The 27,586-nt window shown below is 44.4% G+C and overlaps 1 protein-coding gene across 1 annotated transcript in view; it reads right to left on the bottom strand.

Moving 5' to 3' along the window:
• Positions 1 to 27,586, bottom strand: part of LOC308097323 (agrin-like) — a 419,134-nt gene that overhangs the window by 162,424 nt on the left and 229,124 nt on the right. The window contains 1 exon segment of the mRNA XM_080445056.1: positions 645 to 869. Coding sequence (XP_080301182.1) covers positions 645 to 869 — 225 coding nt within the window.

Genomic DNA, 27,586 nt, shown 5'->3' with positions numbered 1-27,586 from the left:
CAATGTAGTTATTATTTAATCACAAGCTCTTGTTAAATACTTTAAGTTTCATTGGTTAAATATTCATAAAACCCACAGACACTCTTAACCACCTTAAACCTTGTGTCCTTATTTGGAGCATAGGCGAAGGGTTTGTAAAATTTTAAGAAATAGCTCAAAACATTGTAGATCTACAAGGTCACAATGCATTCCATTGTAATGCGTTGTGAGACTGTAGATCAGCTATTTTCGCTATACTTCTGCGCAACACGGTCATACAACAAAGGACATTAAAGGAGTAGTTCACCCAAAAAATGACTTAATTACACACCCCATGAAGCTTTAAATTCATGGATTTGTTTTGGTTTTTGTCGCATTCCAAAGCCAATAGTCTACTTTGTGTCTCCTACCAAAGACATTAGCATCTTTCCGCCGGTCATCAAATTATTGGCTTAGGAATGCGACAAAAACAAAAAAGAATTCAAGGCTTCATGGGGTGTGTAATTGATAGAAAATATGATTTTTTTTTGGGTGAACTACTCCTTTAATTTATGAAAAACATGAATTGTGAAGATAGAGTTGCAACGCAACGCAAAACAACACAACACAACACAACACAACGCATCGCAACGCATCGCAACGCAATTCAACGCGACACAACTCACCGCAGGGCCCATGGTGCTGCACTCGTATGTTCTTCTGGGTGTTGCAGGCGTGCTGGTGGAGCTCGCACTCGTTGGCGTAGTCGTGTCCGTCGCTGCCGCACACCGTCTGCAGCGGCTTGCCCTCGCAGCCCAGCGGACACATGCACTTGGCCGCCAGGCCGTCCGACGACTGGATGCAGGTGCTGCCGTAGCTGCAGGTCACCTTGCTGCACGGGTCCTTGAGGGCTGCATGGGTGACAAGAAGGGGAAAACATGAGTTGATTTGCACACATTTTCCAAGATTTTTCTAAAAATAGCAGATCTACAAGCTCATAGCACGGCACAGAGTGCCGCGCAATGAGCTTGTAGATCTGCTATTTTTTGAATAGCCACAGAAATCTAAACATGACACAGATGAATTCCCAAGGTCTTAATGGGTTCCAAAAATTTATTTAGGTGCAAGAAGGGAACACATAAGTTGTGGACAGTAACTACAGTAAGTACACTTACTTTTTTCTCTCTTTTTTAATTTTTTTCAATCGACTACATTTCAAAGACAAATCTTGTACTTTTGACTCCACATTTCTAGTAAGGGAAAAAGTACTTAAGCCCTATTTCAAAGGTGTAATATAATGTTTTTGGGGGAAAATGTCTGAATTTCAATACATCAATGCACTGATATCAAAAACAAAATACACCAACAAACTTGTACTTTTGAATACTTCAATATTTTTTGAGTGGTGCCAACCACTCACAAGGACTGACTTTGTGTGTGTGTCTGTCTGTCCATCGTATGTTTGAGCCTCAACAGCTGCAGCTGATTGCAACACAAAGATGCAACCAGTTACACTAATTAAACACAAACAGGAGTGAAGGCACCACTCACTTCACACTGGGTGTGATGTTTTAAAAGCAAGCAGTCCAGTACTTTCATTCAAGTAGAAATTTGACGGAGCAACTTTTACTTAGTCGAATAATATTTGACGAGGAGTATAACTGTGCATTACTTTGACTCAAGTAGCCTACTGGGGTTGAGTACTTTGTCTACCAGCGCACATAACAAGGCTAAGGATCGTTAAGCTCGCAACGTACATCTGTCACCTCCCGAGTCACGGAACGAGGCACCTTGTTAAAGCGCTTGCCAGCATGCTGTCAAAAAACATGGCATTATTTTGGGGGTTTGAAGAACTACTCGATGGGCCCTAAGGACGCCGCTGTCGCAGCTGTCTCCCTATACAAACATGTCCTCTTTTATTTGCGGGCGCCATGCCGATTGCAATCGGGGGCTTTTTGCATTCGCGGTGCATTCTGCATTGCTATGCCAAGCATGCTCTCTCTCTCCTCCTCCTCCACCGGGCGAACAGAACCCTCTGAATATTTACCTTTCGACAAATGAGAGAGGTGGGAAAGAGAGAGCGAGAGAGAACGGGGATAAGGGAGAGAGGGTAGTTTTCTCCCCTCTCTCTGCGGACTTAGGTCCCTCCCTAATTAATTAAACATGCCAGGAGCGTGCCACGAGCCACCGACATCTCCACTGATACGAGTGGGTGGAACTTATGATTTTGCTCTGACCGACAGCAGGGTATTCTTGCATTTCATCGGGTTGACAAAAGGCAGGCCGTCAGATAACGATCGCTGTCATTCCTTCCCCCTCGCCCCCCCCCCCCCGATACATATTTATGACTGCCGTCTATACAAAATACACTGTCGCAGCCACGCACGCCACTCTCCCGGGAGAGAGGAACCGATTTTCAGTGTCATTCTCATTTCCTGCACCAGTCACTTCTGGAGTAAATATTTACCCATGTCCAAAACCTCTCTTGTCAGACGCAATTGTCTATTAATTTAATTTCATGGGGGAGCCGGTAGCCATTGTTATTTGTTTTTGACTGGTTGAACAGCAGCCCTACAGACGCACTGTTAGAGTCAGTCACAGTCACTGAGCAATCTGTGAACCCATCGGCAAAAAAAGAGAAGCGGGCACCACCCGCATCCCTTTGTAAAGACCGGATGTCGGCATGTTCACTCTCCTTCAGCCCCCACTTCCGGTGGTTCGTCTTTGTTTGCATTCCTACTAACAACACATCTACACGTTGTAAACGGAGTTGCCGACAGATTCAGCTGCAGAGCTCTGAATTAGTCACCGAGAGATGGAGATAAAACATTGTTTGCCAAACAACAGACTAGCCAATGGCACATCCCTCCATGCTATGGGATGTAGTAAAGCGGAGTACGAGCCTATATGGGATGTGGCTCGTGAACATGCAGGTTGGTTGACTGCTTGCGGTGCACAGCTTTGTTTACGTTAACCATGGTTAGCTTTTGTTCAATGCCGATCACAATGATGACAACTGATGACAGTGAACATGGAATTTGATAGTGTTGACAAGAAAATAGTTGAGAAAATACTAATGTTGAACAATGTGTATTTCATATTCATTTAACTAACTGATGTTGTGTCTCAGGCTGAGCAGTGCATGACTAAAGATGTTTGGTTTAATGGGGCCGCAATATTTTGAATCAAATCTTCTCAAAAACACAAAAAGCATTCAAATCATTCTTCTTATTTGTTAGTCCATATAGTAATATGGTTTGGACAGGAGGGTATTAAACATTTTCTAAACTAAGAGTAGAGACAATACGATCTACCAGGTGCTTGTGCAGACAATGGGTAAAAAAAGAAGAAGAAAAACCTGCATTCTATGCAGTCTGATGAAATGAAAAAGTTAGTGCTCAAATATCATTACTACAAGCAGTGTTTTTCTTTACCAAGGGTAAATTATGTTTGAAGTTTATCATTCTCTGATGTCTTGTATTTCAGTATCTGGGACCGTTCAATTATGTTCCACAGGTTATCACATTAGGTGGTGGTCCAGGTATACTGCCTTTGATTAATTCTACTGTGCAGTTGGCAAGACTTAAAAGCCCTCCGGTGATTCATACACGGTCTTCTGATTTGATGTATTTGGCATAACAGAAACGTACCCGCATAAACAGGTATACATAGCAACACTGCGACGAAAAACATCATCCATTGAAAATGCTTCCATTGTGGTCCAGGCATAATACTTGGGTTTTGACCCACAGTCTTGTATCACCCGCGTTCGCTATATTTCAGAAGGACTTCATCTTTTCCCTCAAACGGATGATGTTTCACTTTGTGAAGACGCGTGGAGCGTGCTGCTGCCTTGTTAATGAGAGCTAGGAGAGAGTGCAGGCATATCAGGGATATGGGAGAATGGTACTGCTGCCAGTATTTTCTTGTGTCAAGTGATCAAAGGACACTTACGCACGTACGCAGGCACGCACGCACACACGCACACACACACACACGCACACGCACACGCACACGCACACACGCACACGCACACACGCACAACCTATCATTTCACTTGTTCCTGACACTTTTTCCCTTTGTCTTCGCTCTGCTTCTTCTATCTCACTTTCACTCTCTGTCAGCCTCTTTCTCTCTCTTTCTCTCTCTGTCTCATTTAGTCATTGTAGTTTGGTGCAATGGCCTCATATTCACTAATCTTTGGTGTGTTTTAGTTTTTGTGCCGTATTACAATAAAAAAATCTATTTTTAAGAGCTATTCAATTTCCCTTTTTTAGACTTCCATTGATCCCAGCGGGGGAAACGTGTCCTCTGCATTTGACCCAGCCTAACTGTTATGCCTAATGTGTACTTAGTTGCACTCCAGTGTCGTGTGTGCCGAAAATAGCAGACCTAAAAGCTCATAACGCAGCATGTGGCAACAGGCGCGTTGTGAGCTTATAGATCTGCTATTTTTGGCGGGCGACACCGGGCACGCAACTAAGTGTAATTCATCATTATAGGAGCGGTGTGCAGCCACCTAGCGGCACCCAGGTGGCATTTAGGGGGTTCAGTGTCTTCTTGCTCAACAACATTTCCACACAAAACCAGGGATCGAACCTGCGGCTCCCAGGCGGCCGCTACAATCTCCTGAGCCACACGCGACAACGGCATGCCTCCCCCGAACAATAACCTCCTATAAAGGCCCAAAGACCCAGCATGAAAACACAGAGCTCATTGTTGTTGACTGAGAGCCTGCCTGTCTGTGTACCAGCACAAAGCGTGCCACCAGGGCGGCTAATTAGCTCAACAATAAAACACGGGGTGACCCTGTTGCCCGTTAACAACCCCAGCGTGTCCCCTCCCTCCGCCAGCAGGAAAACAAGTAAGACGGTGTTGAAAAGACGGCAGAAGGCGAGGTAAAAACGCCCCGCCACCAACCAACCACTGCACCAGCGTGGAGTTTGTTATGCAGCGTACACAGCCTCCAAATAACCTTCAAATGTTTTTTTTTACGGCCCTGCCACTGTGCCGGAGGAGGAAGTGTGGAGAAAGAATCCGTGGAGCGCGGGGTGGTGGACGACGGCTCCGTCCCTGACGAGAAGAAACGCCTTGTCAGCCCGACTTTCAACGCTCGCCGTGAAAATGACGCTCGTTAAGCCCGGGCTCCCGCCACGGCCCGGCTTCTGCCGCAAACGAGGCAAGAGACGACAGTCAGAGAGAGAGAGAGAGGGTGAGAGAGAGAGAGAGTTTTTTGGGGGGGGGGTGAGGGGTAGGGGGCAGCTCATTTGAATGCTATTTTTTTAAAATATTTTTGGAGAAGTGCCGCATGGACAGGGCGCTAGAGCAGATAAGCCGGTGCTTCTCAGACTCAGACAAGCAGGCAAATTGCCTGGGCGAATGTGACCGGTATAACAAGAAGCACATATACCAGAAGATGAGGGGGGGGGGGGGGGTATAAAAACACCCTCACTGCAGTATAACCCATTGAGACCTGGAACGCATCTGTGTGTCATTTTTAGATTTCTTTGGGCTATTCAAAAATAGCAGATCTACAAGCTTGTAAATCTGCTATTTTTGAAAAATCGTGAAAATGTGTGCAAATCTTTGAATATATATATATATTTTTAAAGTGAATATTTGTATCTTTTTCTTTCTTTGCCTCTGGGGGGATTCTACAAATGTCTTCTAAATCAGTTTTTTGGAGAAAAAAAAAACTGATGTTGCTATAATCAGTGGTTCTCAAACCTTTTCATGTCAAGGACCCCCGAAAATTATATGTATTTGGCCGCCGACCCCCATCTCAAAACATTTTATTCCAGGGACCCTCCCAGAAGCAAAGATTTGAGTTAAAAAATGTTTGCTTTAAAAGAATATATATATTCAAAGATTTGCACACATTTTCACGATTTTTCTAAAATAGCAGATCTACAAGCTCATACTCGGTGCCGCGCTATGAGCTTGTATATCTGCTATTTTTGAATAGCCAAAGTGTAAAATCAAGCTCAAATCAAGAAGTGACACAGATGCGTCCCAGGTCTTAATGGGATAAGTATAGTACTATATACTTCAGGGAGTTCTCCCCTGTATTGTCTCATTATTATCATTTGATAGGTGGAGGCAAAAAAAAAGAAGACGAAAAAAGAAGAAGAAGAAGGAGAAAAAGAGGCAGGGAGCTGTAGAGAAAGTCGTCTGGATAGCCGCGGCTAGCTCCAAATTAGAATGCTACTCACTACCAATTAGGTTGGATCCTTCCTTTATACTGCGGGGAGGAGACTCAGGCCGGATAATGAGAAAGAAAGAAAGAAAGTGACATCGATAGGAGAGAGAGAGATAGAGGGAGAGAGAGAGAGGGGGGGGAGGGGGAGGGGGGGAGAGAGAGAGAGAGAGAGAGAGAAAGAGCAATGCAGACATGACTGAGCCTTCTCGGTTTGTGAGCCCCGGGGCGATCGAGGGCCTTGGGGGAGCCAGCTGACTTGTGAACCCTCTGAACCTTATAGCATCCCTATGGGAGGTGGTGGGGGGGGGGGGGGGCGTCGTGAGCTTGTACATCGGCTGTATTCGCCGAAGACATTCAGCGAAAACTACAGAGTCAGTGGTGGAAAAAAAGTACTCAAATGTTTTTACTTAAGTAAAAAAGTATCGACACTGCAATGTAGAAGTATACTCTGTTACGAGTAAAAGTCCGGAATTGAAAGTTTATTTGAGTAAAAGTACAAAAGTATTGGTATCAAAATGTACTTAAAGTACCAAAAGTGAAAGTACTAAAATGTTTGAAAATAGCAGATCTACAAGCTCACAACAGATCGGCTATTTTCAAATAGCCTAGGTAAACTAGGGCTAAAGTGGTTAATGTATGTTTTATAATATAATAATTTATCTGCAAAGTAACTAGTAACTAAAGTTTTCAAATAATTGTAGCGGAGTAAAAGTACAATATTAACTGAAAGACAGTACTTGAGTAAATGAGTTACTTTACACCGCTGCAGAGAGTACATGGGATTTAAGTGGTTAAAGGGCAGGTTAATGGCTCCTACAAGAGGATGTCGTACTCTTGGATTACACAGTGATCTCCCTCTCATCTCGGGGGCGGGTGGGGGGTGGGGGGAGCGGAGGGCGGAGTCAAGCAGGTGGGCGGTGCTGCTGCTGGGGGTCCGCCGGCAGCCGCTGCACCCCCTCACAGCCTGTGATCCTGTGGTTTTTTAGCGCTGGAGCGTGTTAATGCTTCATTAGTGCTGGTGGGCTGTCAGCACCACGCTGCCTCAACCTGACTGTCTCGACACCCCCCACCACCAAGCAGCAGCACGCCACATGTGGATGTGTGGTGTGCCTCTGTGTGTGTGTGTGCGTCAGTGCGTGTGTGTGTGTGTGTGTGTGTGTGTGTGTGTGTGTGTGTGTGTGTGTGTGTGTGTGTGTGTGTGTGTTTGTGTGTGTGTGTGTGTGTGTGTGTGCGTGTGCGCGTGCATGTTTGTATTTAATTCTGTGTGCGTGTGTGCGTGTGATATTGAAGGTGCGACTCCACGCATATGTTATGCGAATGTAGTTGATTTAAGCTGTTGTGGTGTATGTGTGCGTGTGCGTGTGCGTGTGCGTGTGCGTGTGTGTGTGTGTGTGCGCGTGCGTGTGTGTGTCTGTGTGTCTGTGTGTATACACCTGTGTGTACGAGTACAGTATAAACGTGTTTGTTCTTCTCCTGCGGTGCTCGCAGTGTATGAGAGACGACAGAGCAGGGGGTTTGTAGCTAATCAAATGTACTGATGCAATGGGCGATGTGTGTGATCTAATCACTACTACTTATTATTGCTAGGGGAGACAGAAAGTACACACACACACACACACACACACACACACACACACACACACAGAGAAGTGTACCCTTTCACTCTGAGAAACCCGTGAGGGTCCATTTTAACACTCTCCAATTTCAAGTAAACACTCCTCCAGGGTTTTGCCGTGCAGGAGCCGGGGGGAGTGAGAGAGACGATAAGGGAGGAAAAGATGAGGAACAAGAGCCAGGATGGACGTTATGAGAGACCAGGGTGGGGGATGGGGAGAGAGAGAGAGAGAGAGAGAGAGAGAGAGAGAGAGAGAGAGAGAGAGAGAGAGAGAGAGAGAGAGAGAGAGACAGAGAGACAGAGAGACAGAGAGAGAGAGAGGGGCGTGTACAGCTGACAGATACGGAAAGTGGGAGATTAAACGAGCGGTTTGGAGGAGTTAGCAGTGCACAGAGGTGTGGGGGGGGTGACAGAGGGACAGAGGTGAGGTGTGGACAGAGGGACAGAGAGGTGACAGAGGTGTGGTGGTGAGTCAACTGAAAGAAAACAGAAGGAAGAGAAGAGGGCCAACAGATAACAGTTCTCACGTAACTCGACAAACAATCTCTATCAATCTCTCCCTCTCCCTCTCACTCTCTCTCTCACTCTCAACCAGTTTGTGAACAGTGGCTGGGACAGGGTTCTGTTTACTCTCTCTCTCTGACTATACTGAAGGACCAGTGGCTGGGACAGGGTTCTGTGTACTCTCTGTACTGTGGGTCCAGTGGCTGGCAGAGGGTTCTTGTGTGTTTGATGTTAGTTCTTCAAAGAGCTCCGTTTGACTGCAGCTGTCGCTTTCTTTTACATGCTCTGGTGTTTGCCCTCGAGGACGGAAAATCAGCCACAAAGGAGGCCCTTAAAGCGTTCAGGTCTCCTGGCCACGATCACAGCAGTGTGTGGGTGTGGGTGTGGTGTGTGTGTGTGTGTGTGTGTGTGTGTGTGTGTGTGTGTGTGTGTGTGTGTGTGTGTGTGTGTGTGTGTGTGTGTGTGTGTGTGTGTGTGTGTGTGTGTGTGTGTGTGTGTCTGCGGTATAGATGAGTGGTGGCAGAGAGCAAATAGCAGATCGTGTGGTAGGCGGATGCGAGGTTAGCGCTGTGGCTAACAGCTGTGAAAGTGCAGGTTAAGTTGCTTTTGAAACAACACTGACGACAAACAGCTTCATTTTGAAAACTTCATCATGTCCAAACATCTATTTTGTTCTCTTATTTGTCTTTTCTTCTTCTTTTTTATACAAAACAACCTGCAACCCAAAATAGACACACCAAAAAAAACACAGATAAATGTCACTATTTCCCAGGGTGTTAACGTGGCAGAAAACTCTTAACACCATTTCACAGATATGCTCTGGCTTTCATGCCGGCAGTCATTTTGTCATGTAAGTGTCATTCATTTCTGTCAAGGCGGTGCTATCTGGTGTTTGAAAAGGACCTCTAAGGCACCACGGGGGACAACGGATGGATGTCTGACGCCAGGCGGGGGCCTATTCATTTCCCCGGAAAGGCGGAAAGGAAGAAAAGACGACACAGGATTAAGCCACCTTCAGCCTGACATCCTTATTTTGGTGTCATTTTAGGCAACATGTTTCCAAAAAATGTAAAAAGATTTGAGACATTTTCAAGAAATGTCCAAAATGTTCCAAATTTGTAAGGAGGGGGAAAAAAGATTCTATTATCTTTTTAAAAAATGGCAAAAATACCAGAAGTACAAGCTCCATTGTGAGCTTGTAGATCAGCCATTTTCACTACGCATCGTACAACGACCTGTGGTGGAAAAAGTACTCAAGTGTTATACTTAGGTAAAAGTATCAATACTGTAATGTAGAAGTAATCTGTTACAAATACAAATCCGGAATTCAAAATGTACTTGAATGAAAGTACAAAAGTATTGGTATCAAAATGCACTTAAAGTACCAAAAGTAAATGTACTAAAAATGTTTGAAAATAGCAGATCTACAAGCTCGTAGATCGGCTATTTTCAAATGGCCTAGGTATAAAATAGGGCTAAAGTGGTTAATGTATGTTTATTAATATAATAATTTGTATCTGCAAAGTAACTAGTAACTAAAGTTTTCAAATAATTGTAGTGGAGTAAAAGTACTATATTTGCCTCTGAGATGTAGTGGAGTAGAAGTAAAAGTACTGAACACTTGAAATACTCAAGTAAAGTAAAGTCAAAATTGTACTTAAGTACAGTACGTGAGTAAATGTACTTAGTTACTTTACACCACTGACAACGACGTATATAGGCGTGGTACAGCATGGTACAGTACAACCTTGAGTAAAAGGTTGCCCTGGGGGTTTAGTTAGCATGTGGCCACCAAAAGGCACCCTCTCTCCCTCTCTCTCTCTGTCTGTGTGTGATGGCTCTCTCTACCTCTATCTTGCAGCAGGGGAGGCTTATCCAGAAAAGCTTCTGGTATATTGGATTGTTGTCGTGTTCACCCTAGCCTCCTGTACCGAGATGAGCGGACACGGGCATTAACTGGCTCTGTGGGGTTCAGTGTGTGATAGAGTGACACGGAATCAGCACAATTTCAGTTACTTCAGCGCGTGTGTGTGTGTGTGTGTGTGTGTGTGTGTGTGTGTGTGTGTGTGTGTGTGTGGGTGTGCGAAAGAGAGTGTGAATTATGATGATTATATTTTCGTGCAGGTAATTCACTCACTCTGCGTTTATCCAAAGTGCAAGCTCGCATTGATGTGCAACAGCAAAAATAATTGATCTAGGGCACAGGACGGTGTAGTCATTAGCCGACCCTGATGGCTAAAAGGCCAAATATGATTAGAGGACGGCTTTGCCGCTCATCACTGCCCATTTGGGCCCGCCGCAGCCATTGGCTGCTTCTTAATCAGCAGCTAATGAAAGGAGACTTGTGGCTCATGCACCACTTAGACTAGTACATGCATCTCCTCATTCTACGGAGAAAAGAAAAAAAAACGTGCAAAACTAATGAGCTCTTAATAGCCCTGCTGGCTGGGGGATTCCCTGGTCTGTCACAGCACGGGAGCGATCTGCTTATTCTGTTGGATGGCAGAGGCCTGATCCATAATCTATAACTCCAGACTAAATTATCGGTTCGGAGAGACACAGCTGCTGCTCATCATTTGGTCTTTAATTCGCTCAGAGGCTGTTTTGGCCAGCAGTGAGACAAGGGGAGTAAAGAGATGCAGGGAGCTTCCGTTGAGTCCACGGGTCACACTGTTAACACCGTCCCAGGTGGTAAAACTCCTTCAAAACATCATTTGTTTCTCGCCGTGGGCGTGTGTGCGTGCCTCGAGGACGCCGAGGGGACCGCTGGCGCCTCCTGTAAGAGTCCAGGCGGACTCCGTCCTTTCAGACTCTCTCGTCCGTCCGTTCCTCCTCTTTATATAAACACCACATCCAGCTGTGTTCCTGTCTTTTCTCTTTTTTACAACTTAATTTTCACTTTCTTTTTGTTTTTACCTTTTGTTTTCCAAGACCTTATCCTAACCATAACGCTGCACCAAAACTTTGCCTAACCTTCACCCTACACCAAACCCTTAGCATATCAATAACCTTACACTAAACGCTGAGCCAAGTCAGGGGAGGGGGGCGGGATTAATGGACTGTGACATCAGAGTCCACGAGCAAATCACAGCACTTTTCTGAGCCTAATTTTTCTGAAAACCCCAGACCACAGAAAATCCACTGAATGTTCAAAGTTTCGTTTTTTTGTGTGTAATTGAGGTCAGAAAACCTCAAATAAACCCCTGAAAAATACAAAAGTAAATACATTTGATGTCATGAAACCTTTAACCTCTAGTGACACGAGTCATGTAACATGACTTAACCTCTAGTGACACGACTTAACCTCTAGTGACATGACTTAACCTCTAGTGACATGACTTAACCTCTATAGTGCAGTACTTCACAAAGTGGGGGTCCCTCAGGGTTCCTGGAGGGGTGTAACTCTGAGAGTTATGGGGGGGGTCCTTGAAATAAAATTAAAAAAGTTTGAGAACCATTGCTCTAGTGACACGACCTTAACCTTGTCGCATTGCAGACGCTTTGTAGATTTGGTTCTGGTCGGCCATCACTACTATACGGTCATACTAGGGAGTATAAATCCGGCTTTACCAGGCAGGGGAGGCAGCCGGCGCGGCTACCTTCTGTTTGAGGTTTGAGGCACAGCCAGAGAGGAGAGAGAGAAAGAGTGAGACAGGGATTAGCCCATTTAGACCGGGGAACGCATGTGTGTGTCATTTTTTTGATTTCTTTGGCTATTCAAAAATAGCAGATATACAAGCTCTTGTAGATCTGCTATTTTTGAAAAATCGTGAAAATGTGTGCAAATCTTTGAACGTATATATATATATTTTTTAAAGCGAACATTTTGTAACTCAAATCTTATGCTTCCGGGGGTCCCAGGAACAAAATATTTTGAGATGGGGGTCCGCGGCCAAATACATATAATTTTGGGGGTCCTTGGCAGGAAAAAGTTTGAGAACCACTGATATTATTATAGCAACATACGTTTTTTCAACAACAAAAAAACTGTTAGGATTTAGAAGACATTTGTAGAATCCCAAGAAGCAAAGATTTGAGTTAAAAATGTTCGCTTCAAAAATATATATATATTCAAAGATTTGCACAAGTTTTCATGATTATTTTCCAAAAAATAGTAGATCTACAAGCTCATAGCGCGGCACTCGGTGCCGCGCTATGAGCTTGTAGATCTACTATTTTTGAATAGCCCAAAGAAATCTAAAAATGCGTTCCCGGTCTAAATGGATTAAGAGGAAACACAGACAGTGTGGGTAAACTAGCGGAAAGAGAATGAAGTGATACAAAAAAAAATGACTTTATGCAAATACTGGATCAAAGTAGCTTGGTTTTTATCTCCTTCTCTTTGTGGCTAGTGTCATTACCCAGTGAGAGACAGTGTGGAATAATATCTTGAATAATACTTATCCTTCCAGTGACCTGACTATACATATCTTATACGAGTGTCACCTTTTGCGTACATTGCAACCTCTTCTAACCTTTTAACACACATTCTCCACATAATGGCTCTTCCTTCATTAGCTGGTGTAGTGGTAAATCTAGGGGTGAAGTAATGGATTATTAAAAAATATATATTTATTTTAATCATCAATTTTCAAAAAGAAATTAAAAAACTGTTGTAATATGTATTAAAAAAAGTAATCGATAGAATGATCGCAACCAAATAAATCTATATTTGCAGCCCTTTGTACGTAAATATGACAATGATGGCATCAGCCGGTTATACAAACATATCATTATGGCTACAATCTGTCCAAACAAAGAGATAATTGAAACTAGGTATATCTGAACTACAATAAATAGATGGTTGCGTACCCAATACGGTGCTCCATCTGCTTCAAATAACTTCATTGACATTGACAACCAGTCGAACATCCTACCCGGCATCGGTGTCTAAATGTCTCAATGAAAGAGTAGGGAGACCACCTGCATATTTTCTAGATATATCGTACTCATTAAAATGAGTCCTGAATTGTACGTTTAAAGTCCATTTTGTCGCTGACACAGTAAACAGACGGGGCATCTACTCATAATAATATATGGGCTTGTCTTCTCTGCCTTGGTCAGAGAACTACAGTACATGACCACCATCCTGTGTGTCTCCTGTACTTCTCCCATTAGCTCATGCAATAAACTTGTAACGTATAAATAATATTTATAGCGTCTCTGCCTCCCTTTGCCTCTAATGTACAGTACGTCCCGACTGCTCAACAACTCCTCGACCAACAGCATGTGAATGTGTGTGAGTTTTTAGACGAATGTGTATCTTTGCGCGAGTTAATTTATGTACGTACTCCACTGAGGACTTGCGTTGTGGATCTGATGATGAAGTGGGGTCCTTTAGCTTAAGTGCAGACATCCATCTGACCCATTAAGTGGCTATTTCAGTGTTTGCGTTTCGCTTCGGTATCAGGGCTGCTAATATTAGGCAAAAGATGGACAGTCTCTCAATCCCCTTTCACACGTGCATTTATACACTACGTTTCTGGGAATAACAAAACAACAAACTAATAATACAAAATAACAAAATAACACGTGACATTGCATCATCGTATTATAACAACGGCTGGTAAGAATAGAAAGTAGATTGCCGGAGTCATTAATACAACCAAAGAGATTTTTTTTTAATAAAAGCTAAATCAAATGAAAAGGGAAAACTATGAAGCCTGATTTATATTTTCTCATGCAAATAGCCAATCTACCAGCTCACAAATCTGTGAGCCTGTAGATCGGCTATTTTTTTGGCACGATGCTGCCCTACGATGGCACACGAATAACACATAATAGTGGTCGTGGGCTGTAGAAAGAGCCATTATGATGTGAATGGTGTTTGAGCGAGGAGCGCTGAGAGGACAACCGAGTGGAGAAAGCATACAGCATCTATTGTGTTATTACATGTGGAGTGAGAGCGGAGTGCTGTGTTTGTGACGCTACAACTCAAATGGACGGAGGAGCACAAAGAGACCAATATTGGGTATCAATAGGGGTTGAATTTGTTAATTTGTTGTATCTGCTGCACACATGCGCACGCACGCACACGCACACACACACACACACACACACACACACACACACACACACACACACACACACACACACACACACACAAAAGGTGAAGCACATCGTTTGGCAAAATGTGAACCAGCGTTCTTTAGAAAAGTGGTCCCAGATAGCTGCCGCCATTGTTGCCTCACACACACATGCAGACAAAAACGGGAAAACCATTGTCTGGCGGGACCTTAGTTAGACTTCTATTTTCAACGCCCGCCTCCCTCTTTTTTCCTCTCTTTTCTTCCCATCTTCCCTCGCAGTGGAAGGAGGGGAAAAATAACAAATAACTATGTATTATTCAGCAGAAGCATAAATGCATAAATCATTATAAAGTGTCAAACATGGCCCTTTGTCGGGTATTAAACAAGTGTGTGTGTGTGTGAGTGTGTGTACGTGCGTGTGTGTGTGTGTGTGTGTGTGTGTGTGTGTGTGTGTGTGTGTGTTATATAATTCGCGTTATCACAGCTTTAGCCGAGCAGCAAGCCTTGCGGGTCTTGGAGAGGTGAGCAGTTGAGATGAGAGGGAGAGAGAGAGAGAGAGAGAGAGAGAGAGAGAGAGAGAGAGAGAGAGAGAGAGAGAGAGAGAGAGAGAGAGAGAGAAGGATAAGAGAGAGTTGTGGAAAATAGACGAGAGGATTTGTCTAACAAGTATCTCTAGATGGATGACAACTGGATGAGAGCGGAAATGGAGAAAGAATACAGATAGCGGATTCTAGCAAAGCCATCATCCTTTCCATTTGTGTGCATGTGTGTGTATACATGTATGTGTGTGTGTGTGTGTGTGTGTGTGTGTGTGCGTGTGTGTGTGTGTGTGTGTGTGTGTGTGTGTGTGTGTGTGTGTGTGTGTGTGTGTATTTGAATTACTATACTTGTGAGGGCCAAATGTCCCCAAAAATATAGTAGAATGGTAGAAATAGACTTTGTGAGGAAAATGTTCCTGGTCCTCTCAATTAGGAAAACGACTCAGGTAAGGGTTACGATTAAGAGTAGTCAATTAAAGCATTGGTTCTCAAAGTGGGGTCCGGGGACCCCCAGGGGTCCTTGAGGGGGTTCCAGGGGGTCCCCAGCTAAATGAAGGATAGTTAGGAACCAAATGGACACTTATGGGTCTGTAACAAATGGACCCTAACGGGTCCATTTGGTTCCATTAGTACACTCTCAGAGTTACATTAACATTGATTTTACAATAGAGATAGAAATACCATTAAATGGGGGTCCGTAGCCCTAATGCATGTCAAACAGGGGGTCCTCTTGAAATCAAAATGGTTGAGAATCACTGGTAGCTAGCAGTGACAAATCTTCTCTTATGGGGGTTCCTGGCAAATCTTTTGAAATGGGGGTCCGCGGGCTAATAAGCGTCAATTTTGGGGGTCCTTGACATGAAAAGGTTTGAGAACCACTGAATTAAAGGTTAGGTCGTTTGGGGTTGAGTTTTTATTTTCAATACCGTCCTAAAAAATGTTGGTCCTCACAAGTATAGTCATACAAACGTGTGTGTGTGTGTGTGTGTGGGAACATGCACAGCACTGTACAGAATGCTGTCAAGCCGTCCTCACGGTGGTCATGAATACCAAGTGAGAGGCAGTGCCCCGGGGGAAATGAGAGACTAACTGCAGGAGCTCTTCGCGCTGACCTCTCTCGCCTCTGCATACAGTACGCACACATGTGCTGTGCGTGTGCACGTGTGCATGTGTGTGTGTGTGTTACTGTATGTTTCAGCGGGTCTCGTCTTCCTATCTGTGCGAGGACTCGAAACTTTGTTCTCACGAGCGGAGAGAGAGAGAGAGAGAGATAAGGAACCCATCTTCCTATACGATGTGAAAATGCTTTTTCCGCCGCGGCTCTATTTATAGAGCGGTGGTGATGCCCAACCTGTGGGCTGGGGCCCACTTTGGTGGCCCCCGTGAGGATGTTGCAAATAATTGGGCCAAACACAGCTTCAATAGGATGTTAGTTAGCGCCATTGATACCTGTCTGTCTGTCTGTCTGTCTGTCTGTTTGTGTATCTAGACTCTAGAGAGAGAGACAGACAGACAGACCAGCCTGATCTCCAGAGATTACCGTAACATTGCACGGAACGAGTGCACTTCATTCCGTGGATAGCCGCCTCGGAACTCCCGAATTGCGTGCATATGTACGGCGAGTCCCACGGTGGGCGTAACCAGTCGCAACCCGGAAAAACCCGGAAGCAGAGCAGTCCCCACAAAAAAAATTACGATTCTGTGCCTATCGGTACATAACTCAAACGGCCGTTCAGGACGGCAACTCGGTCGCCTTAGCTCCCTCGGTGGTCCTTCACGGGGTGACAGTTCGCCTGTGACTGCGCGCCTCCGAAATGGTTTTGTCACAAAGGGAGCGCCGTACCATATGCACGCAATTCGGGAGTTCCGAGGCGGCTATCCACGGAATGAAGTGCACTCGTTCCGTGCAATGTTACGGTAATCTCTGGAGATCGGGTTGGACAGACAGACAGACAGACAGCTATTTTCACAAAAGTTTGACACATTTTGAAACATTTACTTTTACTTTGGTACTTTTAAGTATATTCTGATGCCAATGCTTTTGTACTTTGTCTTTTACTCGAGTACATTTTTTAATCCAGGACTTTTACTTGTAACAAGAGTGTTTCTACATTGTGGTATTGCTACTTTACTTAAGTAAAACATCAGCGTACTTCTTCCACCAGTGCAACAAACAGTGACAAAGAGTGTCTGGACAGAGAGGAGGATCCACACCAAGAGAGCGGTGCAGAGGAGGAGAGGTTAGCTCTCCTTTCACGTTGTTGTGTTGTGTTGTGTTGTGTTGTGTTGTGTTGTGTTGTGTTGGGTTTCGTCCTTGTTGGTCCAGAATGACGCTTTGTTTGCGCCAGAGAATCCCAGCAACACCTCTCCGCCAGCTCCCGCCAAGGGATAAATAAGGCCTTTTTTCCAAAGCCTTTATTTAGGGCTAAAGAAATGTGTAAACAGAGCAATGTCACATAGCAACTCGGAAAAACTAGCTTACAAAACCACAAGAATGTCCATTTGCTGTTAGAAAGAGTTATATATACACTTTATGAAACAAATAGCAGCACTTTTTTCAGGATTTTGTAGTCACTTAAAACTTTTTTGGGACAAATAATAGACATTTTTTTAAAATGTGTTTAAAGGCAGTTGCTTTGTTTGTTCAAATGTAAAGTGGTTCCATGTCCGAGGTCATCTCGGTACAGCGTTGCGTACAGGAAATAAACAACATGATTAGTAGTCCTTAAGGTGGTTGTATTCCATCGGACATGCTTCTCTTGTCACAACAGCTCAGAGTTAAATTAACACCGCGGCTTTTACTGTGTGCCCCCCCCCCCAACCCCCCCCCCCCCCACCCACACAGCCTCGGCGATGCCTTAACGACCGCCTTAACTAGTGGCGGGACAGAAGACAGAAAGTACAGCCGGAGTAAAAGTGTCGGCGGTGAGTTGCGGTGCGGGCTTGGAGCCCAGGGCAACGGGCGGCTCAGGGCTCCCTGGGAGAGAGAGAGCGTAGCGTTTCTACCACAACACTATTTCAGAAGCACAGCGAGAGGAATGCCATTTTGAAAGCTTCATTGTGATTCATTGTGGGGCATCGTGCTGAGGAACATCGCATCACATGGTGCAATACACGAGTTTCTGTTCTTTTGCTGAGAGATTTGAATCTTTGGGGCTTTTTTTGTCTTTTATGTTTTGTTTTTTTAATATCTGAGAGCTTTTGAGTGTTCGCGCTGTGATGTAGGTGTACCGTATTACTGTTTTGACTTTTATGCGAAAGCCTCTACCTCCGCCATTGCCGGCCGTATCTAAATCATTATGATGATGTTGTCTGCTTGAACCGAGATCCATAAAGATCGTTGTATCTTTTGTTTCGTTCGGTAACATCTCACAAACTGCCCACGTAATTTTCACTTCATTTTCACTTTATCAAACTTAACCCATTGATACCTGGAACGCATCTGTGTCACTTTTAGATTTCTTTAGGCTATTCAAAAATAGCAGATATACAAGCTCATAGCGCGGCACCGAGTGCCGCGCTACGAGCTTGTAGATCTGCTATTTTTGAAAAATAGAGGGAAAAAAATGTGGGTTTTTCTTTCAAAAAAATTTTAGGATTTAGAAGACATTTCTAGAATCTTCTCAGGTCTTAATGGGTTAAACAGAGAAGCAGCAACGAGGGGGGAATTAAGTCATTAATGTAATTAACACGCATTGGCAGTCAGTACCACGTTGGCAGCAGCAGCAGCAGCAGCACAGTGTTGGAGGCTGTGTAATGCAGATAGGGCCAGGGAGTTTAGATAGCCTTGTTAATGTTCAACTGATTGCACCGTTTGGACTCATTTAGGGCCAACGGTTGAGTGTATGTGAATGCGATTTAGTACCACTGTAGGCAGAAAGAACGAGAGAGAGAGAGAGTTTGAGAGAGAGAGAGTATGTGTGTGTGTGTGTGTGTGTGTGTGTGTGTGTGTGTGTGTGTGTGTGTGTGTGTGTGCGTGCGCGCATACACACGCACACTGTTGTTTCCCATAGTGCTTTATAGGCCTTAGTAAGAATTGTCTTTTTAACCACTTAAGCCCTATCAAATATGTTTCTGTGATTTCTGGATTTTTTTAATGTCTGGTTGAACGTGGATAGATAAAATGTCAGTAGCCTATATCAGACTAGTTTCTACATAATGACTATGTTAGTGATAATCCAATTACAATCACTTAAATACATCATTATTCATCTAGTGGCTTGCATAATGGTTATTTGAGCAATAATAATAATACATGAATGAATAAATATTGAGGGGGGAAATTTGCACAGATATTATTAGGAATACTACTCCTGATGTTGTAAACCAAAAAGATGTCCTGTGTCATAGTGGCCAATTAAAAATGCAAATTTGTAATTAGGTAATTAAGCTGCATGTGTCGATATGGGATGTGAGTGAGTGAGAACACCGTGTGTGTATTTAAGCCTGTGTGTGTTTTGTCTAACCTTTTGTGTATTGTATGTTTGAGTGTACGTGTGTGTGTGTGTGTGTGTGTGTGTGTGTGTGTGTGTGTGTGTGTGTGTGTGTGTGTTTGTGTGTGTGTGCACGTGCCAAGTGTCCACGTTGGACGAGGAGGATGTGTTTTTGACAAACAGACAGACAAATGGACGGATAGACTGACTAGAGGTGGAGCGGGGTTTGCAAGCTGCTGCTTTTCTCCTTGACTGGAAGGAGAGAAGCAAAGCCTGTTGGAACTGAAGAGATAAGACCCGCCACTCTACCAGCCACCAGACACACTGAGAGAGAGACAGAGAGAGAGAGAGAGACACTGAGAGAGAGAGAGACACACTGAGAGAGAGAGAGACACTGAGAGAGAGAGAGACACTGAGAGAGAGAGAGAGAGAGAGAGAGAGAGAGAGAGAGAGAGAGAGAGAGAGAGAGAGAGAGAGAGAGAGAGAGGCAGTGGGCTGTATGTATGGTCTTCACTCTCTGAGAGCACACTCACGTGAAACACGCAGCCAATCGATGGCCAGCATTGACCCTCTGACCCGTCTTTTTGCACCACTAGTTGCATTCTTCACGTTCCACAACAGCGGGCTCTCAAAAATGAGTTCTGTAGCCACTTCTCTCTCTGTATTTACCACTCCAACCGTTCCAAGCTCAATATTAGGAGAGCTAACACTGCCCGACACTCCCTCAGCCCAGTGTAGCAGCAGGCCCCCATGCACCAACTGTACGAACGCACGCACGTACGCGCACACGTTTGTATTACTATACTTGTGAAGACATCAACATTTTGGGACGGCAGTTTTTCTGAATGCCGAAAATAGCCGATCTACAAGCTCACAACGTGTCGCAGTGTTATTTTCACACCGGCTCAAAACCAAGTATAAATCAGGCATAACTCCGACCCCAACCCCAACCACTAAACCTAAACTCTAAATGCCTAATCCTAACCTCAACCTGAATCTTTTCCAAATTGTAACTAAAGAAATATGCCCCCCCCCACCCACACACACACCCACACAAAACGTCTTCTGTGCTTTGCATTGCTGTCCCCCCCCCCGCCTCATCTCGCGCGGCTATCCGACAGAGCCAATTTAAACACAGCCCGTTCTTTTAATTCAGATAATATCCGCGGCCCATTATCTGCTTACCGCTTGGCTGCTTGACCTGCCAGAAAATGTGACCCGGGCCGATCCCAAATCGCTCGATCTCTCCGACAGGAGAGAGAGAGATAATGAAGAGGCTCGAGCTGTTGCTCGCCTCCGTACCGTAACGAGATGGGTCGAGCGAATGCTCGAGTATAGAGGAGAGCGCCGAGGGCTGTTTGAGCGCCCCGGTGTCGGGGAGGTGAAGTACTTTCTTTGGGGGGCCTTGAGGGGGCAAAGAGATTCAGGAGATCCCTCACCTTAGGTACTTAATCTTTGTAACCACGGGGTTAGCATCATTAGCGTTGCAGCTACACCAGTGCAGAAACACTGGAAGAGGTTTTATTTTTGTTCTCATAGAATCCCATGATATCTCCTTGTGTGTGTGTGCTGTGTGTTGCAGGAATGCTGCCTGTAGTTGCCTACATTCCATCAGTTGGAGTTCCATTGCGTCCCTCAAAAACAGTTTTTGTGTAGCCTTTAGTTTTACTCTTGAGCTGGTTGAGAGCTCTGTGTTGCATAACTTGTATTCCTGTGATCCTAACCAGTGAAATATAAATCTTCTTCCTGTATTTTTCTTCCTTATTTCCGCGATTCAAGTGTAACTCTGAGTGTGTACGAATGTAACCAAATGGACCCTTGGTTTCATTCGTCCACTCTAAAGGCCCTTACACACCGGGGGCGAATTTTTCATGCGAATAATACGTTTTTTTTAAAAACCTTATAAAGTCAATGCAAGCTTACATGGAGCGAAAAAAGCGTCTTTTAATTATTCGGAACGAGTCCGAATTTTGCGTATATTCGCATAATCGCCGGTGTGTAATGACCTTAAAGAGTTAAATTAACGTTGTTAATGTTGCTGTGTAGAAAGCTATTGCATGGCGGACATGGCCATGGCAGAATGGGGATGAGCGCAAAGAAGATTGATTTCTTTGTTTTACCTCAACTCATTCTAATGGTTTCAGAATAGACTTTACATTGCCCTGTGTCTGCCGCATTATGTTATTAGTGTAACTGAAATCCCCTCTTTTACAGTAACTCTTCGTTATGAGAAACCCTAGAAAGATACATGCGTGGGGTTTGTGGGTTTTCTTAATGCCAGACAAGAAGAACAGTCTATCCCTGAAAGAGCCAACCAAAGCTATTTCAGGCGCTAACATGATACACGTCTGATAGTCTATCGTAACATAGATTGAATTCAGGTAGACTGCTTAAAGAGGTGGTGCCATGGTTTTGCACTTTTTTCTGTCTTTCGTGTGTCTATGAGGTTGATAGAACTTCATTAAGCCCCCTGGTGGTGTTTTTATGGTGTTTTATGTCTGCTCTGACTATTTTGAGTTTCTTCCTGGAGGCTGAAACCTTGAGGGTCAAACGTGGTGCCAATAGAAAAACAGTGCTTTAATGACGCAGTAGAAATATACCCCCCCCCTCATTATCATAATACAACAGGTGTGGGCATGAGGAGGAGGAGGGACTAGGACAGGAGGCGGAGGGACTGGTTCAGGTGGGAGGTGAGAACCAGGTATACTTAATGAACTGGAGGCGTGTCCACATAAAAACAGAAATTTAACACTTTCTGCACACTTTTTTGAAAAAAATCTTCCTCCTAGTATAACCATAATACCTGATGATCATGTTTTAGGGGGGGGGGGGATCACTGAAAATCACGGCACCCCGTCTTTAAAGGGGTGTAAGTGATGTGTCTTTTGCAAAAAGCTCTATATTCCAGTAGTAACCGTTGACCAAACCATACCAGCATTTTTTTGTGAACACAAAACACATTTTCAGGTCGGAATACCAACTTTATCCGAGTTGAAAATGTACTTTCTGTTTATTAAAGAGCTGGAGAGACAGCTGAGACCCCTGTTACTGAACAATCGGAAAATATAGAGCCATTTAACACGTATTTTGACCAAAATAAATATCGCTTACAGCTCCATTTAAGCCTTGGTGGTGAATGCGTGCGATGGCGGCAGGGCTTGAGTTGAGAATAATGCAAACAGGACTCAATTGTTGTGATGTGTGGGACAGAGAGGCTAACACGACTCCTCTGCCAGCTCGAACACAAAGCGGCGACTCTCAGAGCGACAGTAAGTCCCCCCCCCGTTATTGTCGCGTTAAACGGATACAACAAGCCTTTGTCGTCCTCGCTGTCTCTTCCTGTCTTTATCCGGCCGCTAATAAAACAAGTCCCCATTATGTCGAATCCATTGTCTGTCCAATATGGCTGTGCTCCCGCTGCTTAACCCTTTAAGACCTGGAACGCATCTGTGTCACTTTTTGATTTGAGCTAAAAAAAGCATTATTTTACACTTTGGCTATTTAAAAATAGCAGATCTACAAGCTCATAGCGCGGCACCGAGTGCCGCGCTACGAGCTTGTATATCTGCTATTTTTGAAAAATCGTGAAAATATGTGCAAATCTTTCAATATATATATTTTTAAAGCGAACATTTGTAACTCAAATCTTTGCTTCTGGGGGTCCCTGGAACAAAATATTTTGAGATGGGGGTCGGCGGCCAAATACATATACATGTTGGGGTCCTTGACATTAAAAAGTTTGAAAGCCACTGACATACTGTAGCAACATACGTTTTTTTTTTTAAACTGTTTTTAGAACTGATTTAGAAGACATGTTGTAGAGTCGGAACCTCAGGCCTTAATGACTTAAGCGCCACCTGCCCCCCCCCCCACTCCAGCCCTAGCAGCAACAACAAATCCGCCATGCAGCGCCCGTTTGGTAGTCGTCCAACGTGTATTATAGCCTTTTGGCCCCCCGGTGGCAGACTATGGGGGCTATAGCTGTCATTACTTCTCTTTTAGCACGGCCCATCAAGACCCAGCATACTGAGGGGACCGTCGGATGCATGCCTGCCTGCCAGAGTCACACAACACAGTGGCCACGACAACAATGTGTGATTTGGCACGGCGGAGTGGTGGACGCAGCGCTAATTCCGGGGGTCTGATTGCAGTAGCACTAGTTAACAAGCCTGGTGACCAGATATCTCCGGGCAGAGAGGAGGAAGGTGGATGGATAGGAATGAGTAGCTCACAACGCGTCGCGATGCGACGCGTTGTGAGCTTGTAGATCTGCTATTTGAAAATAGCTGATGTATGTTTAAAGTGTTCATTTGGTCCATAGTCGCTTCTTTTGGGCTTGTTTTCCTAGACCTGGTTGCTTGTTTCTGTCACAGAATCTGGCAACACTGGATGTGTGCAGCGACTAATTTCACTGATGTTTAAATGATGATGTTTGTAGCCGACTACGCGACGAGTCTAAATTTTAGGGAACAACAGAGGTTTGGGTACGTCGCCCCCTCCTCCGAGAAGTGAATATAATGAGACGGGAGGAGGAGGAGGAGGAGGAGGAGGGGGAGCGGGTTAAAAAGGGAACCAGGTGAGCGTCGACCTCTATCGCAGGGAAAGGAAACGCGGGGAATAAAACGAGAAAACCACACAAGAAAACGGAGACAGAAACAAAAGGTACGGATTAAAACAAGAAACCCAGCGGGAAAAAAAGTGACCTAGAGAGAGAGACGGGGAACAAAAAAAGACAATTTAGAGAGAGAGAGAGAGGGGGGGGGGGGCGGGCGAACGGCTGTGTTAGAGCTATAATGATGGCCTGTGGAGGAATGTGCCATCAGAAGCACTATAATTATTCACCTCGCCTGCTGCCAATAGGAAGGAAGAACATTTCTGACACGTCCTGCCTCTCAGCACGTCCCCCCCGCCTATACACTACAGAATCCTGAGTGTTCATTTAACTCTTGAGAGAGTAGAAATAGACCCTTGTAATGGTCCTTGGGATTGTGCCACCCCCCACCCCCTCAGTCTCTTATCTTAACCCTTTAAGATCCGAGGCGTTTCTTAAAAATGTATTCCAAATCCTAACAGTTTTTGGAAAAAAAATCACAAAACAAAATTGTCAAGATTTTTCAAAAATAGCAGATCTACAAGCTCATGGCGCGGCACTTGGTGCCGCGCTATGAGCTTGTATATCTGCTATTTTTGAATAGCCAAAGAAATCTAAAGTGACACAGATGCGTTCCAGGTCTTAATGGGTTAAATTCGCCACGTTATCTGATGTCACACCGTACAGAATGTGGAGAAAGTGAGACATGCTCCTTTATCTCGTACTAATCTGCCCAGCATTTTCTTCAGGGCTAAGGAGACTAAAACCGAAAGACATGCACAGCTAATAAGCAGCTACACTGTTTAGGCAATTTTCCAGTGAGCTGTTCAAGGTAAAAGTTGAACTCTGAGCTCTTTGCGATGGCATTTGCAGTTTGTCTGTGTCAGTATACGGTAGCGGTAGGTTTTGATACACCTATACGATGGCGTTCGCGCTTATAATTGGTCGGACCTGTCCTCGTCTCACTTGCTACTGCAGGCTCAGGGTGTCTGCATATTGAATTGGCCGTCAGGCGTTTGTCGATTCCCAGTTTACGAGAAACTTGCCCGCGTGTAGGCGACCTCAAACCGCTCTTGACTGTCGGATTCCCAATTTATTTTATCGCTTTCAGAGACAAGTGTCCGTTTTGTGGATCAGAGACCGCCCTGCATTTCTCACCTTTTTTTATTTCCGCTCGCACTTACATGCTTTCTTTTTTTCTCCTCAGCTGCTGTTTTTCTCTGGTGAGGTGAACCGCGTTGCACCCCAGTCACTGCAAAGAGTCTGCTTATCTCGACCCATTCCGCAAGGTTTTATTTACCTTTCCTTATTGAAAGAGCCTTGTTGAAAAGCCTTCCGACGTGACGCAAAACCGACTTCTAGTGAATCGACGTATAATAGCAGGTCGGGGTCGCTGGTCGCAGAAGCCCAGGGAAAAAAAGTGTTCTTATAAAGGGGTGAAAAGCTCAAACTCAATCACGGCAATAAGCCGCTCCCCTGGCTAGGGCTGCATATACCGAAAGCACAAAGGTTTGCAACGCAATAAACGCAGCCAGTACATAGGGGTCTAGACAGGGCCGCTTGCTCCCGAGATTATAGAGTTGTCAGCGCTGATGGAGAAAGAGGGAGAAAGACAGACAGACAGACAGACGGAATGACAGGAAGAGACAAGCAAGAGGAGAGCTTTTACCTGTAAGATTGGTGTGGGCGAATTGGAGCTTTTGTGTTGGATTTGTGGTGGACTAGGTTTGGGTGCGTGTGTGTGTGTATGGAGAGGGGGGGGGGGGGGGTCATCAAGGTAAGTGAATTGGCAACCGCTCCGCCCCGGAAACAAGTCCAATTCAAATCGATGTGCTCTGACAGCTGGGAGTGCCGGGTCCTTCCGACACATAATTCCCTTTTCAAAGTGAAAGTGGGTTTTAAACATAATACTGTATAGCTTTTCACTAGCAATGAGCGTTACAGCTCCTACGGCGGTTCCTGAAACCACACTTTATACTTTGTCGCACGATGGTTTCATGCACACATAGTCAAAATAGATGATCCACAAGCTCACAATGCGTCGTATGTCTATAGCAGTGGATCCTGGAGCCAGAATATATCAGTCAATTTACGCATGCGTTAGAGTAGCCTGAACGCACCGTTTGTCTGATTCTCAACCAAGTGTATGAATAAGCCCTAGCTTTCATTTGCCCTTTTAAGTGCTGGCATACCGGTGTGCCTACATATAATCTTATTCTCCATCTGTTTTCATTACGTGTCCCCAAAAGACTCAAAAATACATATCGGCTTATCTGGGGAACTCAATATCCTGGCACTTTTCTCCCGTAGTTCTTTGTGGTTTTACCTCATGGACAGAGAGCCATAAAGCCTGAGTTATCCTTGGCCACGGGTGTCGTGCAACCCAAAATAACCGACACAGACGCGCAACTAACTATAAATCAGGCATAACACATCAGAAACTTCATCTGCTTTTTTTGTATCCGTTGCTTCTTCTTCTTCTCACCCAGCCTTCGCCTTGCAGAGACCACAATGTCTGTCAGCAAATGATTTTGCGAACGCAGCATCGTTCATAGTTGTAGCCATGCTACGTCTGCTTGCATTACCAGCGAACCATTCACTAGCAGCCAGAGCAGAAGTACTACCGTAGTAGCAGTTTTGTCAGTATTTGCAACACTAGCAGAATGAGACATCGAACCCCATAATCGCCTGACGCATTCTTCTCAGTCACACGTGTGGGTGTCACACTGAAAATAGTGGATCTACAAGCTCACAACGCGTTGTGAGCAACACCCCCGACCCAGTGGTGGAAAGTAACTAAGTACATCTACTCAAGCACTGTACTAAGTAAAATTTTGAGGTATTTGTACTTTACTTGAGTATTTCCAATTTCCAATACTTTTACTTCTACTCCACTACATCTCAGAGGCAAATATTGTACTTTTACTCCACTACAATTATTTGAAAACTTTAGTCACTAGTTACTTTTCAGATGTAAATTATTATATTATGAAACATACATTTACCACTTTAGCCCTATTTTATACATAGGCTATTTAAAAATAGCCGATTTTTTTCCTGGACTTTTACTTGTAACAGAGTATTTTTATTTTGCAGTATTAGTACTTTTACTTAAGTAAAGAATTTTAGTATTTTTTCCACCACTGCCCGCGACCGCGTATGATGACTACAGACTACTGTATGTAGGCAACTATTGATAAAATAGAAGCATTAGCAGGACTCACAGAAAGAAAGGGTAAGGATTTGGTGCCTTGCATTACAGATGACTTATTGACAATTATGTGTTTTCTTTTTCTGGACGTGTGTTTGAAAGAAACCGCAGTATAATGTGCGTTGGATGTCTTCACATCTTCAAGAGTGACCGGCTATCTGTGTCTCCTCGCATGCGATGCTCCACAGCTACTTTAATACAGCCTGCCTGCACTGATTTGCACCTGCCTTAATTCCACGCAAATTTGACCATCACAAATTGCACGAGCGGATTGTGTAATCAACCACATATCTCCCACACCTGTTAATAAAGTGGCATGAAAACCAAAGGCTGATTTAGTGGATTTGTTTTCCTGCATTATACCGGGTTTAGTTTAATTTGGTTTTTCTGAAAAGCAATAACACAGGTTAGAACAGGTTAGAATAGAATTTGGGGGATGTGAGACACAATTAAAGTCCAGGACTCATTTCCATAGTGTTTCCTCATGAAACCGTAGAAAGGTAAACA

The sequence above is a fragment of the Gymnoscopelus braueri genome (assembly GCF_963280865.1).
Source record: "Gymnoscopelus braueri genome assembly, chromosome: 12".
In the NCBI taxonomy this organism is placed as follows: domain Eukaryota; kingdom Metazoa; phylum Chordata; class Actinopteri; order Myctophiformes; family Myctophidae; genus Gymnoscopelus; species Gymnoscopelus braueri.
Note: the sequence above shows the minus strand (reverse complement) of the source record. Positions and strands in the feature narration are given on the sequence as shown.